The sequence below is a fragment of the Pholcus phalangioides genome, unplaced genomic scaffold (assembly GCF_987345545.1).
Source record: "Pholcus phalangioides strain wild (caught in Gottingen) unplaced genomic scaffold, Ppha-v1.0 ptg000008l_1, whole genome shotgun sequence".
Lineage (NCBI taxonomy): Eukaryota > Metazoa > Arthropoda > Arachnida > Araneae > Pholcidae > Pholcus > Pholcus phalangioides.
In genome coordinates this window covers 60,935,205-60,953,216 of record NW_028301601.1, presented here as the reverse complement: position 1 = coordinate 60,953,216, position 18,012 = coordinate 60,935,205, and the positions used below count along the sequence as shown (strand labels likewise).

The following is an 18,012-nucleotide window of genomic DNA, read 5'->3' as shown; positions in this document are numbered from 1 at the left end:
CAATCTACAATATTTGGTGGTAGGTTGTTCTAGTCGATAATAGTTCTTGGGAGAGAGAAGCTAAATATTTGTGACAATCTGAAGAGGCAAAGAGGAGCTGTAATTTTTGGGAATGGTTGAGTCTAACGGAACGGAGAAATGTGAGGGTTTAATTAGAAAGTTGGAATTGTCGATATTAAAAAACCCATAGAGGATTTTGAAGAGAAAAGTTAAAGTTAGAGGAGAGCGGTTGGATATTGAGTTGGCGTTTGAGCTCCGATATGGAGACAGACGAAGACCAACAATTAAAATGAAGCGAGTGGACTTATTTTGGATAGATTATAATTTGTCTATGTTGTAGAAATCGTATTGTATTGTCGTAATCGTATTGTCTATGTTGGTTTGGGTATGGGGATCCCAGGCTTCACAGGCATAAGAGAGAGCAGGGAGAATATATATCTGGTAGCACAAGTGATGGACATGACGGGTGGAGTTTTTCAGATTACGACGAGAACGAGTATTTGGAGACATTTATTGAAGATACAATCAACGTGAAGGTTCCAGCGGAGATCGGAAGAGATTATAATGCCCAGATATTTATAATGGGAAACCTCAGAGATCAGAGAGTTGTTTATCGAGTAAGGGAAATCGTGGGGAATTCTTTTACAGGTAACTTTCATAAAACTGATTTTGAGGAGTTGAGGTGCAATTCCCAGGTAGAGCACCATTCGGAAATAATGTTAAGGTTGTGTTGGAGAGATTCTCTCCCTTGGTCGGAAAAATTGGACACTGTTTTGTGAATGACACAATCATCAGCGAAGAGTCTGATACGGCAGTTTATGGAGTCGGGTAGATCATTTATATAAATTAGAAATAGCAATGGCGAGAGGACCGAACCCTCGGGTGTGCCAGACTTGACATAAAGAAATGGGGATTTCTGGCCTTTGAATGAGATATACTGGCTACGGTTAATGAGGAAGGCCTCCACCCTTTTAAGCAGTTGAAAATTTAGACTAAGGTTTGAGAGTTTTAGTAGAAGTTTATTATAGGGCACTTTGTCAAGTGCTATAGAAAAATCTAGGAAAATGATATCGGATTGAAGGTCAATGGTGTCTGTTAAGTCATGTATGAAAAGTGTTAACTGGGTCGATACAGATAACGATGATCTAAATCCATGTTGGTTAGGAAAGAAAAAGTTAATCGTGTAGAGGTGGTGTCATGCCATCACAGGCATGAATTTGCATTTTTTACTTTTTCATACCCGACCCCGAGTACGGATTTCCTTGGCAATTATGTGTTCAAAGAGCTTGCAGCAAGAGGAGGTGATAGCGATAGGTCTAACATTACGAGGGTGGAACAGTGAACCTTTTTTATGGATGGAAATTATCTTATTAATTTTCCAATCGGAGGGTAAGTTAGACATATTCAGTGAGACGTTGAAAATAATGAGGAGATAGAATATCTGCGCATAATTTGACGTTTCGTCAAAAGAGGAAAAAAATTGCTTTACCATATAATGTCATAGTGGAAAACGTATTCCAAGCTCTCACCTTAAAAATAAATCTCACCTCTAAATAAATTAGGGGTTTCATAGCGTTTGAAATTCGGAACTATCGACACTAAGGTAATTTGGTTTTGTGGAACTCCATCAATATTCACTGCTATGGAACTGTTGAATTTGTCTTCCATCCTCAAAAATGCAATTACCACAAACTTGTTGACGGGCAATCTCTGATCAAAATTCCTTATTAGGAATATCCCCGCGTTTACCACTTTATCTGAATTGGCCTATGAAATGGAACAAATTCATATAATTCCTCTTAATATCCGACGAATAATTCATAAAAAAAAAAATACCTACAACTTCTATTCTTATAACTGCAATTGGTTGTGTTCATTCGCTAATGAACTGAAGCTTTGGTGGCAAATTTTTGGTTCCCATTTGTTTGATGAATACGGTTGCTATGCATAATCACCGGCATTTATGCATAGCTACCAACCATTTTTGGGAGTTTAATAAACTTTTTTTTTTGCATTTAGCGGTGGTTATGTGTAATCCCCAGCTCGTATTTGTAAATAAGGTAAATCGTCAATAAATTATATTTAAATTTACCAGAAAATTTGCTCAAATTTCAGCCTAGGATGGTGGTGGATTCGATCAGTGATGTTGCTTATGTTTAAAAATATCGATAAATTGTGAAGAAAATATGATATTTTCCGCATTCTTCAATTCTTTGCATTTGTATACATTAATACTGAATACTGTCAAAATTTGCAAATGCATATGCTCGTATGCACTTGCGTATAATCCGTTCTCTAGATATGAAAAACGTTATTTGAACTCACCCAATAAGTTGTCAACAAAGAAAGGAACGGATATTAATGATATAGTACATGCTTGTGAAGTAAGAACCGTCATATAATCTGCGAAAAGCAATACGTCGCTCATACAGCTGTCAAGCTCATTTAATGTTACTGTCAATTGATAAATTTTTTCCCTTCAGAATTTCAGACCAGGTGGAGGGATGGATGGTTAAGGCCAAAAACCTATACGATAGTCTTACTTGAAACATCTCGACATTTTGACATATGTCTAGCACAGACATCATGAGTTGGAGCAAAAATGAAAAACAAAAACAACAATTTGTCTCCCCTTGCTTTTAATGAATTGCGCTTTCTTTATATAACCTCAAAAGTTGTTTTCTTTTATCTATCAAACAACACTCAATGAATCAGCATTGAGTGTTGTTTGCATTCTATTTTCTTTATTTGTGAATGGAACAGGTACCCCACCCCCTCGGTACACAGCATGTGCTGCTGAATGATATCCTCGAAAAAATAGCCAAAAATCAGCCAAATGATGTTCTCAAAGTAAAGAATGATAGTCTCAAAAAGGATATTGTGGTTTTTCTTCTCCCAGATTTTTCTCCCCGACTGCCTTTTTAATGTTATCCTGGGGCAAGCTGGGCCATGATTAGAATAGCATCTGCCCTACTTGGAGGCTACTTGGATTCGTCTGGAAAGTTTGGTTGCGTCGGTCAAAGCGTGTGAAAACGTGTGAGAATAATAACATACGCAGGGCCGTAACTTGTGGGGGGGGGGGGGCAGGTGAGGGGACTACCAGGCGGTAAAATTTAAGGGGTCGGCAGTTTTAGGTGGGAACAAAGAACACGTTACAAAATTAGCGAATTTTAAAGTTGCATTGTGGCAAAGGATGTGGGGGCCATGCTCAATGCTGATCCATATGGCTAAATTACATCTGACAAAAAAAGCAACGTTTCAAAAGGAAGAAAAATCCCTTTTGAGCGAAAAGGCAAAATGGAAGCTTTCAGAAATGCCAATAAAAAGTAACAAAATACAAGGTTATTGTCCGACGAAAACTCGCCATGCTCCATGCTAGAGCAATAAAATTGACCAGATGGTGGGAACAATTCGTTATAAGCAAAAAAAAAAGTGGTGGGGGGAGGAGGGAGGACTGATCGTTTCACGTTCCATTTTTTTCTTCTGTTTTTGATTTTTTTTAGCGGTTCGGTTCTAGAGTGGTGACAGGTTTTTCGTCAGTATAGAGGCGCCATCTGTTGCAAAAAATAGGAAAAAGTGATGTTTCCAAGAATGCGCGCACAGGTGCCCTCCTTTATCAGTTTACGAATCTGGTAACGCTAGGTATTCCAAATGGCTTTAATTGTGATAAATTTTATCGTATGAAAAGAGTCCGTTATATATCTGGATCATATTAAGTAGAGTGACCATACGTTCCGGTATTCAACGGATTCCCTGTGTTTTCGCGTAATTTTGGCCATTCTGACTTTTTCGCAAATATGCGCCGTTAATTCACATAGTATACCACCAAAGAAAACCAGAATTTATAATTACAGTCAAACCTCGTTAGTGCGTCACCCGGTTAACACGTCACTCCGCTTATCGGGTCACTTTTTAGAAGTCCCAATTGTCCTCAGGCATGAATTGGCACAAGCTATGGCTTACTCCGTTTAACGAGTCACTCCGCTTAATAAGTCATATTTTTGCTCTCCCAAGAGTGGCTCATTAACGAGGTTTGACTGCATTCACTGAAATGAAGGATTAAAATGATCTTAATATTATTATGAAAATAACGACTGTAGGTAAGAGTATTTATCTCGTGTGTGTCATAATAAATGTTTTACTTCATGGAACTCATTTCAATCTACTGCAATTTGCAGCACTACAGCTTCATGTCATGCCATTGGTGATTTTTTTCAGCTATTTTTTAGCAACAGCCGGCAACTTTTCTTACTTTTGACATAATCTTTGGCGATTGTTGGCGATGTCCGTGTTTTCCCCAGCACCTGAAATGCAAATACGGTGTGATCTCTCACTCGTACACCCTCTCTTTTATGTATTTCTCTCAATTCTGAAACGATTTTCTGCAGTCCCGACGTAAAGATAAAAATCAAACATCATATATTATCATATACAGGGTGAATAGCAAACATGGGGGTTATGACATTTTACTGGCGGAGCGTTCATCCTAGAGGTATACTTCCAATTAGGAAAAAGTTTCCAAACAACGTGTAGTACTCAGATATGTCACTCATGTTGCAAAGGGCTGTATATTGGGCCGCTGTGGTGGTCGAGTGGTTATAGTGACGGACTCGCGATGCGAGGATCCGGGTTCGAACCCCACAGTGGTGGTCGGCTGAAGTTGGTTTTCTGTGGTTCCCAACTTCAAGGCGCAAATGCGAGCCGATCCCACCGTTAAAAAGTCTCGCCACAAAGAGCAACAGTCCTACAACGATAAGTCATTCAATCATAATACTTCACTCATAGTTTGAAAAACTGGTGGGGGATGGCAGCACTACACATAACAAGCATTACAGAGAAACAAAAAATTTCACGTCAGGTTTCACTACACGTACACGCACATTCCCGCATGTACCGATTCGTTGGGGGTTCCGCGGGGGGTAGGGGCATGTGTGGTGTAGCAGTAGTAGGTAGGGCCTCCAAAAAATGGCTCGGGGATCCATGATGTTCTTAAGTCAGCCACCTCGTTGGGCAATTTGCCTGTTGTATTTGTGTTATTAGAATAAAAGAAATAAATTTTCATATATTCCCCCACTCCCGTGCCTCAAAACCAAATTGGAAAGTTGTTTCCCTGTCTCTCCTGATGATAATTAAAAAATATATATATCCGTGTTTCCAAGTGCGAATATTCACTGAGGTATTCAAATTTGAAGAACGGAGAAAATTTTTGAAAAAAAACAGCGTTTAATACGAATAAAACGGTATTTCTTCAGTTAGAGCTTCTTTTTTTTTTCTCCTAACATTCACCAGTTTTTCGAATTCGAATATCTTAGTGATTATCGCACTTAAAACATGGAGAATTTTTTTCATGTCATTATTGGCATTAGGAGAGACAGGGCAACAACTTTCTAATTGGGTTTTGGGGCACATGGGAAATGTACAAAAAATTTTACTTTTTGTTTTAATAACTGTACACCCCCCCCTTGAAACATGAACGACATAATCTGAGTACTACACGGTATTTGGATGCTTTTTCTAACTGGAAGTATACCTCTACGATCAACGGTTCACCAGCAAAATGTCATAACCCCTGTTTGCTATGCACCCTGTATATATGATTGTGATTGTGTAACGAAAGAAAGCACAACAGTTATATTAGCGTTGAAAATTTCTAGGATATCGCGCCAAAAAATTTCGTTGCGCTTGATACGAATTTTTGATAATTGTAACTAATATATATATATTTTCTAATTTAAAAATTTTAAACGAATAAACATCGATTCAAAACGATATTTTCCAGTATTTTTTCTTCAAGGTCATAGAAAAAATGGAAGTTTCTGTATATCAATAACATCTTGAACGTCCGATATATGAAGGACTATATTCTGCGGCGAAGGAATACAGTCTCTATCTTTCCCTTCACTGCAAAGTTAACCTGTAAAAGACTATAGAGCTTCACACGTGGCTGATTTGGATGTTTATATATAACTTAAAAATCAACATAATTATGAAAAACTTGGAAAAAAATGGGTCTTTTTTCGAATAAAACACCGACGGAAAAATTTTCTAACTTGCGTTTGACATTCATTTGAGGAAAAAAAAAATGTATTTGACAACTTTAATTACATAATTTGTCGATGGTTTGTGCATTGTTTCTGTATCTTATGCCGTTCTGGCCAGTAGTCAGAATGTGTGTATAATTTTACACTTCAACTGGTTATTCTATGGAATAGCTGAATTCTCACTTACACTCCAACTGCAATATATACAGGGTGTTCTGCTAATGGATCGATAAACTCTAAGGTTTGTTAGTAGCCATCAAGAGGAACAAAAATTGCAACGGAACATGGTGTCGCAAACCACGTTGAAAGGGTGAAAAATACATGCAGGTTCTGAGTCTAGAGGAGACAAAAAGTGGACGTCAGTTAATCGCTTAATGCGTTCGTGGGTTCCCGATGATAATCCGCATGCCAGTGTACCGTGGAAATCTCGACAGAGGTTTAGTGTAAATGTTGAGGGCAGGAATCCTCGGTGATTATCTCTTGGGGGACCATACTTGCTGGCCGAACGCCTGAATGGAGCAACGTACCTTGTTTTACCTGAAACACGTCCTCCCGGAATTGCTGCAAAGCGTGCCGGCTGCAGTGCAGCGAGGCATGTGGTTCATGCACGATGGTGCTCCTGCACATTTTTCCCGCGAGGTGCGTATTCACCTCGATGTTCCTTAACCAAGGAGGGGTGGATTGGACACGCAGGACCGGTTGCTTGGCCTCCACGTTCGCCGGATCTCAATCCGTGTGACTTTTTCCTGTGGGGGTCACCTTAAATCACTCGTTTATGCGACGCCTAGCCACCAAACCGGAGGATATCATAGCGCGGATTGTCGTCGCTGTGGCAGACATTAACAGCATACCTGGTATCTTCGAGCGCGTCCGGGAATCGTTTTTACGTCGTTGTAGACTGTGTAATAACGTCAGCGGCCACCACTTCCGACAACTCTTGTAATAATATATCAAATAAATCTTTTTTGTTGTTATTATTGTACTTTTTGTCGTTCGAGCATGACCGTCGCATGCGTTTTTCGCGATTTACACCCTCTCAACGTTGTTTGCGACACCATGTTAAGTTGCAATTTTTATTCTTCTTTATGTTTACTAACAACCCTCTGAATTTGTCGGTCCATTAACAGAATAAACTGGAAATAAACCCGAAAAAAATCTGAATCCGCAGAATGTAATAGAAGGGGGGTTATGACTGATGCAAAGCAACTTACTTCCGTTACCTCAAAAGAGGCAGGGCTGTGTCTGAAAAATTACCAAAACTTAATAGTAGTGTCCCCCTTGCCACGTGCTCTCAAGTATCAAATCACTCGCGTCGTTCTCCCTATGAAGACAGTCAACAGAAGTGCTTGAAGAGGAGCGGCTATTAGTTATTATTAAAACTCGTTCTTCTGCTCCCGTTGCGTATTGTGCAGCTGCTTCTATCGCTAACAATTATGCTTGAAAATTACTATTGTTTTTATCTAGCGCCACTTGTCGCGTTTGCTTTTCTGTATCGTTTGTGTATGCACAATAATCTGTCCCGACGCCTTCATCGGTTTTGGAGCCATCTGTGTATATGTGGGTGTTTGCTAGTTTTATATCGTGGCCGTCAATCGAAATTCGATTGGGGTAGTTGAGCAGGAGGGGTGGTGGTGCAAGCAATGCTGCCATGCTTCAAATTTATTGGGATCAAAGTCTAGAAGTTCTGGTTGAATTTGTTTTCCTAAACCTAACTGCGCTTTTGTGTAGACTGCTTCTCCAATTTGGAGCTTTAGGTGCAGTGTGCCTGTGATCACCTGGAGTGTGGCTGTTGTGTCGTAGGCCCCGATTATTGTTAAAAAGAAATTTCCTCTGTGCGCTATCTAGGGTCTGTTGTGTTTTTTTGGTTGGATGCTTATATCAAGCTGAGCACCATGAGCTAAGAATCTCTCGACTACCGTCTTGTAGATGGTGTTCCTAATGCTTTGTGAGATGCCCCAGGATTTGCCTGCTGTTTCAGTTATTTTAAAATGGAAGCGAGTCGCTTTTAGTTTGCGTTCATTGATGTGTGATTCTCAGACGAGGTCTTTTTGGATGGTTACGCCCAAATATTTGAGATTGTTTACACATTTAATATTTTTACCATTTTACCAATAATAAAAATTTAATTTTTTTTACCATACTTCTCTTGGACGTCGAGTCCAGGGACTTTCGCTCACTTTTTTAGCAGAAGAAACTACTAGTGGACAACAGATCCATGACGATGACGTAATAAAAATCAAGTTATAATGCGATTCCCGTTGCCGGCCGCAAACTTCTATAGCACTGATGCACAGAAACTAGTACCGAGGCCCATTAAATGTTAGGACAATGGTGGTAGTTACACAAACAAGTAACACATGAAAAGTGAGTACCTTGAAGTAGACATTTTGTCAAACGAAACGTTTGAATAAATAGTAGCCGTTCTATATTTACTTTCCGAACAGTCCTCGTATTTGCTCTCACAAATATGGCGGACTACATATATGGCGTAGTCCGCCATATTTGTGAGAAAAAGTCATTGGATTTTTTCCAATGCGTGGCCTTAGAGTATTTTTTATAATAAGATCGTTATCACACAGAGTGTCTCTTATAATTATTTTCGAAGAATATTTTCTATAACAAGATTTTCATAGCGCTTCTTCTATAAGAATGGGCTCAAAAGTTTTATTTATGGCAAGAAGATTTTCATAGAGTACCTGTTGATTGTAAGATTTTCGGTTAGTTTATTTTATAGTTATGGAGATCTGCAATAAAGTGTATCGTTTGTAATGAAAAGATTTTCGTAGAATTGTTATTATTATTATACTTTCGATGAGTACCGTGTATAATAAAATTTTCATAGAGTATCATTTATGATAAGATTTATTGAGTACATTTTAAGATAAGGAGATTTTCGAAAAGCCTTTTAAGGTGAAATTCTCGTAGAGTATCTTTCACAGTATCTCTTGCGATCAGAAGATTTTCATAGAGTACATTAACCGCTTACATTAACAAGATTTTCGAAGAGTATCGTTTAGAATAAGGTTTTCGTAGAAAATCACTTACAATGACATTTCCACAGAGAGTTTCTTCAATAATAATTATATCTGTGATGAGTATCGCGTTTGTGATAAACAATCTCATAGATTTTTCCCCTGATGACACTGAAAGTTGCGATGACTACCGTATATAAGTACTCATAGCAATAAAAATATTTTCTTAGAGTGTCTTTTAAAATAATGAGATATGCAGTAAGTATCGTTTGTAATAAGATTTCCACAGATTATATTTTTTTATGAAAAGAAGATCTTCGTACAGTATCCTTCATAGTGACTCTTATGATCAAAACATTTTCGTTCAGTATCAGTTATGTGAATGGAATATTGTTAATAATGAAGAGATTTCTACAGGGTATCGCTTAGAATAAGATTTTCGTATAATATTGCTCATAATATCAAGATTTTCACCGAACATTTCTTTAATAATAATGAAACTTGCGATGAATACCATACGTATAGTAGGGAGATTTCCTTTGATTATCTTGTAGCTCTTTTTTATGATAATAAGATTTTCGTGGAGTGTCACTTAGAATATTAAGATAATTTGTAGAGTACCTTTTATAGCATCTTCTATGATAAGAAAGTTTTCATGAAGTATATTTTACAATATACTCTATGTGCCGTTCATGTTGACAGGGGTTTTTCATACAGGATCGTTTATAATGGGGGAAAAAAAATTCATGAACTGACGTTTGTGATGAAAAGCTTTTCATAGAATATTGATCATAGCAATGGGGGTTTCCTTAGAGATTCTTTTATAATAATAATATTTGAAATGAGTATCGTTTATGTTTTGAAGTTTTTCAAAGAAATATCATGGAGATTTTTTTAAAAATAAAAGTAGTTTCGATGAATATAGTTTATACAGTAGATTTCCGATAATCCGAGGTTGATGGGACCGAGGTTTCTTCGAAGTATAGAAAAACTTAAATTACCCGAAAAACAATAAGAAATGCTTTAAATTGTTGGCTTTACTTTAAGGAGGGGGAAAAGACAAGTAAAGCAGTACTAGCATATTTACTGTATTTTTATTCTTGAATAAGACATAGATGTTATACTATATGTTTCAAAAAATGAAGAACGTGAAAAGGGTGCGAAGACGAGAGAGTGATTGAAAAAATAATCTACTTCACCAAAAACCAACTCGGGCCATGTCACTATATTGCAATTTACTGTCATAAATGAGATGGGCTGGAAATGAAGGCGCTGTCTATCGGTGGTCACCCCAATCTCCTTAGGGAAAACATCTTATGTATAGCGTCCCTGGGGATTGAACCTGGGACCCGGACAGCAACCTTCACTGTGGTGCCCAACCACACCCCTCGGGTGCCCAAGATGCTGAGACAGTGATAGCTTCCAGCTGCCTTTCCAATGGTTTTAGCGTAAGAAATTTGGGGACAATACCATGCCCACCATTACGAAGAGAATAGTCAAACTTGCTTCTTTTTCTCAGCGGCCACTTCCCGAAAGTTCTGATGGTTTACGTCCATTCAAGGGAATCTCATATTTTATTATACCAATTATAGAGCAGGGGGCTGCATAGTCCCTTCAAAACTGAAATTGCTGTACTATAAGTACATACTACTCAGTACTCCTGACAAAAAAATAAAGGAGTTGGATTCTTGGAGGGAAAAGAGGGTCTCAAATGAAGGGAATTTGAAAAATTTCAGTGTCTCTCGGATTATCCGGAAACACAAACTTCCGAGACTCTACTGTAATAAGAACATTTTCGTAGAGTAATATTAATTTTGTTGTGAATAAGACATGCGTTTCATGACAATACAATAAAGAAAAACAAACTCATTGAGGCATGTTTATTTGAGGATACACACAGCAATCTACAATAACTTTCCACATGGCAATGCTCGTCTCACATATTAACATGGAAGTGCAGGGCCGAATTTTTACGGAGACTTGTACAAGCTCCCCCCTACAAAGAATCGAAATGAAAGAAATAATTTATGAACAGAGTCGCACCCTATGCATTCGGACATGCACGTGTACCCTTAACCGAAAAACTTGTTGAGTACTTTAGAACGTTCAGTAAAATAGCACACAGATCTTATATGACTAGTTGTAAAAAGTACTCTCATCCATTGCGTAAATTTGACTAGAAAGCTTGGATATATTATACCGGGAGGAAAAAAAAAATCGAGGTGACAAGCTTAGCGGTGGTGTCTCTCCGGTGTAGGCCGAAGAAAGAAGGAAAGAAGGTGGCGCCTCTGGTGTCGTGTGACGCTTGCACAGTGAACGCTTTACTTTAAATCTCTCGACGATGAAAGCCGTGGGCGAATATACACATACGCGCGTATGTATGTATACATTTATAACATTTGCTCTACTTGATAGACTATTATTGATAGGAAGGAGGACTTTGAAAGCGATGAGCATATTCATTCCTGTTCGGAAGAAAAACATATCAAATGGTTATACTGAACACACATGTATGTGTACACAGTCACAGAGATGCACACATGGTCATACCATAAAACTACTAATTCTACTTTTGGAATGAATTACGACAGTATATTTACAAAGGTTCATGGTTAACGAAGTGAAACTTTCCCAACCCAGAGGAATTTATTTGCATGTTTTTCAACTATCCCAGGGGGTCTCCAACGCTTGACCCTCGAAGCTTTTTGCAGTTTCCCACTGATGAAAAGGCTTACATAGTTACGTAATTTATACAGTGTGCATAGGAAATCCCTTTATTCTTGAATAACTCGCGGACCGTTAATCCTAGAGGAATACTTGACGTCAAGGAAAAAGTGTCCAAAAAACGTGTAGACCTCACATATGTCATTCATATCGCAAGGGGTTGTTGCATAGTTATTTAAATAAAAAAGAAAAAAACTTATTTGGTCACCCTGTCCAAAAAAAATCTGATTAGAAAGACTTTTTTTTCTTTTTTGTAATTGCAACAAATACACAAATACATTATGAAAATTCTAGGAAAAACATACAAAATACAATTTAAAAAAAACCATGAAAAAATGAAAAATAACATATAAGAAAGGAAAAATACAAAAAGTAAAAAAAAAAAATACAGAAAAACAAAAAATACAAAAAAACAAAAAATGCAAAAAGTATAAAATACAAAAAACAAAAGAATATGAAAGGAAAAAAATACAACATACAAAAAAAACAAATAAAAAGAATGAAAAATAACATAGAATATGAAAAGTAGTAAAAAATGCAAACACTAAAAAATACAAAAAGTAAAAAATACAAAAAAGCAAAAAATACAAAAAGAATACAAAAGAAAAAGACATAACATACACATTAGCTGGCCACAAGGGACCCGTCCTTCCACGCAAGTCAAAAAAGGATTCAAGTTATTTGTAAAAATTTTGCCGTTTCTTCCGATCAAAAAAAAAAAAAAAAAAAAAATCCATGTTTCCAAGCGCAATATTCGCTGAGATATGTGAATTCGAAAACCACTGGATGCGCATTAAAGAACCCTGTATATTAACGGATAAGATCATTCTACGCTTCATGTGCTATCCTTTTCCTCATTTCAGCGATTTTTGAATTCAAATAATCTCGGCGAATATTGCGCTTGGAAACATAATTTTTTGTTGGCCACCGCGAGAGACAGGGCAACAAATTTCTGATCGGGTCTTCAGGACAGGAGTGTCCGTATAATAAGTTAATTTTCATTTATTTTAATAACTCTGCAACCCCTTGTAATATGACGTATTTTTGACGACTACACGTCATTTGGATAATTTTTCCAATTGGAACTATGCTTCTCTAGAATCAACGGTTCGCGAGTTGTTCCAGGATACAAGCACCTTCCTATGCACCCTGTAGAAATGCTGAAAAAAGGAAAAAAGTTGTCACTGAAAGCATTTCATTCCAGAATCTGTGAAAGAAGTGGTTTTGAATTCACTTAAGGAAAATATTCCAGTACTCACATGAGAGATATAATTTCAGATATAATGAAAAATGATTTCAGGAATAATGAAAATTCATACTCAATGTAAAATATTTCCAGAATCACACATAGATAGAAATAATTTTACAATAACTAATTTTTTATAATTTTCTGAAAGAATTATTTGAAAAAAAAAATTATATCTAATGTTAAATTTAAGATTAATGAAAATTAATATTTAATGATAAAGAAATCGGAGAATGCATTAAATTCTCCAATCAAATAGGACCTTCGGGTTGACTCGGAGCACTCAACCCCATCAAGACACCACTGGGTAAACCGCAATATGACTTGTGGAAACTGGCTTTTGGCTGGCAATGCCTCTAAAAGCTTAAAGACCCTCAAAGAGTCCGATAACAGACTCTTCATAGGATTTACTAGCCGTAATGATACAAAGATGTATCGACTGGTGACACACCTGCTCTATACAGATCTCTTTACAGTTGTTCAATATGCAGTGGATGCTCATTGCATGGACCTACCCGGGCACGTCCCGAGAACCTCAAGTGCAGCAGCAGCCTCATGAGATGAGATCCGGTTAAAATGTTTCGACAGAAATGCACGTAAACTGGTAGGCACATCTTTCTAGCCAGATATAGGAACATCTGAAAATGATTTTTCCCGGAAGCCATGATGCTCTTAAGACGGCGCTGTTAATGTGTCCCCCTTGGTGTTCAACAATGTTCTCTATCCTTAAGTGCGCTGAAAACAACACATTACTAGTCATTTGATGACATTATTGTAGGAATTGGTTCTGACTTTTTACTACTACTACTTGAACTATATCTGTCACTACCAAAGCCTGAATTTGGCCACTTCAGTCGATCACGCCAATGTCCGAAATTCGGATTTTCACCGGCCCCTATTAATCGATCCCTATATAAGGATCACCAAGATATTGATATTCAGATTCCTTTGATCGTTAGGGTTATCATAGCTCAGCATAATAATTGTGATTCGCTATGGCTAATAATAAATGACCATAATTATCACAAAAAAATACGCCAACGTGGTGATGACCTCGAAACATAAGGACGATATAGAGGCCTGGCGAAAGCCCGAATTTTCGAAATTGACTGGGTCCGACTGTGCTGGCCAGTTCACGAAGTGGCCAATTTCAGGCTTTGGCAGTAACGTATTTCTCTGCGGAATTTCTAACGGATTGGTACATACAAGAATTTGTTGTATGTGTGTGTGTGTGTGTGTGTGTGTGTGCGCGCGCGCGTGCGCGACCTAACATATTGCCATCTGTTTCCTTTTTAATCCTGACTTCTTGCCTCTAGCTGTGGGTGTGGTTTTCTGAATGTCCTTGTTGAAAACAAAGGTGGACGTAGTATATTGAACCTTCGAGGAACGATATGTTGAGCAGTGGCGCCATCTGTGACGCCGAATTATTATATTATATTTTTATTTCAGCGAACGGTGAGCACATTGTATGGAGAGTCTATTCTTGAAATTTTTGACCAGTGGAACGTCTTTTACAGCCTTGAGTTTGTGAAGTTTAATTTCGATGACCCTTTGTTTTTTAGGGTCGATGCAGTTATAACGATTCATTTATTATTATTCTACTCTTTTATTTGTTAGTGTTTATTTACGTAATTTAAAACAATTCTTATTCTACCTCATTTTTTTCTCAAAACGGTCAGCACTGGACCACAAATTCTGCCAATCTTTGTGAACAGTTATGATGGGGTTCTTGACCTACGGGTCGCGACCCAAACTTGGGTCATAGGGGTTTCCAAGATGGGTCGTTCAAATCTACTAACAGCCATGGGAATCTTGAGCTACAGGTCACGATCCAAACATGATTTGCAGGGGCTTCCGAGATGTGTCGTAAGAAGATAATTACAGCCAGAGATTCTTTGCTATGGATCACGATCCAAGATTGATTCGCAGGAACTTCCAAGATGGGTCGTTCAATTCCAATTACAACCAGGGATTATTTAGATTCACAGGGTCTTCCTAGAAGTATCTTCCTTTCATTAAAGCCGGGGATTCTGGAACTATGGTCACGACCCATACTTTATTTGTAGGGGGTTATCCAAGAAGGGTCACACGCGCACGCACGAACACACGCACGCACAAATCCACTTGGTGCCAGAGATTATTGGGCTATCGGTATCACGACACAAACTTGATTCGCAGGAGCTTCCGAGGTGGGTCGTACAAATCCACTTAAGCCCCGTTCACATGTGCAAGATTGGGGGGTCGCTTTGGTGGTAATTACAGGCATGACAACTTTTTCCCCCTCGTCGGGAAGAAAAAGGTGGGAGAGAAGCTCATCAAAAAAAAGCCCATCTTTCTTGGGGTGGATTGGAGGTCGACACCGACCTTCTTTCCCATAATCCTTTGAGCCGCGAAAACTGCTATAAGCTCCTTCGTCAACCATCTTGAATCAATCACTTCCGTTCAATCTACGTAACCAGTGACGACTTCCGTAAAGAAGAGGGGGGATTACCGGCATAAACTTAACGTCATATGAACGGTTTGTAGTGAAAATCCCCGTTACCGGGAACTTCCCGGGATGTTTTATTGTACATGTGAACGGGGCTTTACAGTCTTGTTATAGACGGACTTATTGCGGCACGGTACTGGCTTCACTGTTTCCGAAAAACAAACAGTTCCGTGGGTCCGAAGCTAATATAAGCGTCATCCCTATAGTGATAAATTGAAATTTGCTAATTTTCAACCACTCAATTTTCATCAACAGCATCCACATGGCCGGTGAAAATGATTAAAAAAAAACATCCTTATATGTTATCAGCATTTCTTCAGTCATTCAGCTCATAATCCTGAGCTTTTCACACACCACTACTTGAGGACTCTAATCTTCAGGTTTTTATCTTAAGCTCGGGAATCCTCGGCTGCTAATAGGACCAAATAACTTCTGATCATTTTTGTCGCACCACAGTCATTTTCTGCACACGAGGGATAATTAGTCTGGAACCTACAATTATATACTCATCGAGAGGTTGGTACCCCTCGATGAGTGACTCTCTGCGGTAGCAATTTTTTTCTGCGGTCACGTCGCCGTTTCTGTTGTACCCCTGCGTCAAAAAAGTTTTTTTGACAAGGACGAACCGGGTATCGAACTCGCGACACCTCTAAACATTCTTTGGTACTTTAGGCGAGTATCTTATCGACCTGGGCTACCGCGCCCATGACGTCTGTGAGAAAAGTAAAAAGTCTGTGAGCGGAGGAAAAGTAACTGCACCACCCTCTATTGTCCGAATAAGAGCTGTATTGCTTTGATCTGGATCTTTTCCCGTCTATGCTCCGAATAGCCTGTCAAGGCTAATTTTGGGGGTGACCCTAGTAATTACCCTACTCTTACGATTAAAATGGTGGACCGATTTAACCGCGGTGTTATTCATAAATGCCAGGCCAAATGAGTTGCTCATGTTTGTGTTTTCTCTCCTCAATGTTATCGTTTACCTTCTTTTAACCCCTTACAATCAGGGACGTAATATAGCGTCCAAATGCCAGTGTAATAAGTTAAATTCAGCTGACTGCTTCTTCAAACTCTTTCCCCCTCATCCCTATGCTTTACTGTAACCCTATTAAATAAAGTTGTGTCTGTGGTTCCCCCTCCCCGTTCTCGACGGCTACCCCGCCCCACGTATAATGTTTCTTTATCAGAACTAATCCTTTTATTATATACTGCACATGGAAGTGAGGAAAGAGAACACGTAGGTGAGGGTGCATGTCTTATCTCTCTGTTATCTCTGTTGTCTAATTATCTACTGACTGTAATGTTTCTCCCTACCCTTCTTGCCCTTATTGTGTTTTTTCCTTTCTTCCTTTTTTTCAACGTGCGAACAAGGCTACCATATTTATCGCCTATACGTATAATACAGACCATTCAAATTTATCTCCAACAGCTTGTACAGCCGGATAGTTTAAAGGGAGTCACACGATCCTAAAAAATCAATCAGGATACCTGCAAACGATGGCCCCTGGTACACTTAAGCCGGGGAATTCAAACTGTGGAATGTGAAGGTTCTGTACTTGGACGCCGGCACCCAAGACTTTAGAACTGGGGCTGCTCGTAGGCTTTTAATAGGTCTGCTCGAAGATCTAGAACAGTGATTCCCAACGTGGGCTTTAACGTCCCCTGGGAGGCGATGGCATATTCCAGGGGGCGGTAGAAGCGACGGGTATAGCATAGGATTCTATGGGTTAGATTGCGTTGGGGGGGGGCGCTGGGAGAAAAATATTTCGGAAGAAGGGGAGATGGGACAATGGTTCTCGGCTGACTAACAATTCTGGGGCCTTGTATGTTTCGCCAGAGATCTGTACTGTACGGCATCTATCCTTCTTCTTCTTTTCTTCAAACTGAGCACAATTCAGGTACGGCATCTATCCTTCTGTAAAAATATACCGCATAACATTCTGGCTATGTCGGAAAGTAATAATTCCTCACATTTAACGAAACTTACTTTTTATTGATTTTGGCACCCAAGCAATCAACTTGCTCATGGGCTGTAATCATTATGAGATAGTTCTAATATACGGCTCCTTAGAGTTGCAGTCACGCCAGTGCTCTTTACATCGGTGGGTAAGTTTTAGGAATCGAAGAAAAAAAAAGGGTGATGGAAATACTCACGATTTTACCAGGATGTGTACTCCCAATAAAATCCTATGCTTATCGGGCATATTCGTCCACCTTGCCGTCCGCTTTACGCTCGTCCTTCTGCCACTCGTCCGGCGCGCTTCTCTTGCCAAGGTTCTCCAGGAAATCCGCGTTCGCGACGATCTGCTGTTGGTTCTCTTGGATGCGTCTCCTGGCCATCTCGAGCATCAGTCTCTGTCGGAGTATCTCCAGTGGGTTGACGACGGATAGCGTCGGACCTTTCCTTCTCCTAAGGACTCTCTTCTGATTCAGGTGGGTTGGGCTCTCGCCTCGGAAGAGGTGCCGACCCTCCTTATCATCGCCCTGGAGAGAAATGATTTCTTGTATTTATGGATATCAAATCCAATGCACGTAATAGCCACT

At 39.0% G+C, this 18,012-nt stretch overlaps 1 protein-coding gene across 1 annotated transcript in view; it reads right to left on the bottom strand.

The window, feature by feature from the left end:
* Nucleotides 1–10,879: 10,879 nt before the first annotated feature.
* The window catches only part of LOC149084695 (uncharacterized), a 113,771-nt gene continuing 106,638 nt past the window's right edge, over nucleotides 10,880–18,012 (bottom strand). Inside the window, exons 4-5 of the mRNA XM_089235520.1 lie at nucleotides 17,623–17,952; nucleotides 10,880–11,478 (exon numbers count right to left, since the gene is read on the bottom strand). Coding sequence (XP_089091646.1) covers nucleotides 17,662–17,952 — 291 coding nt within the window. The 3' untranslated portion in view covers nucleotides 10,880–11,478; nucleotides 17,623–17,661. The remainder of the gene's footprint in view (nucleotides 11,479–17,622; nucleotides 17,953–18,012) is intronic.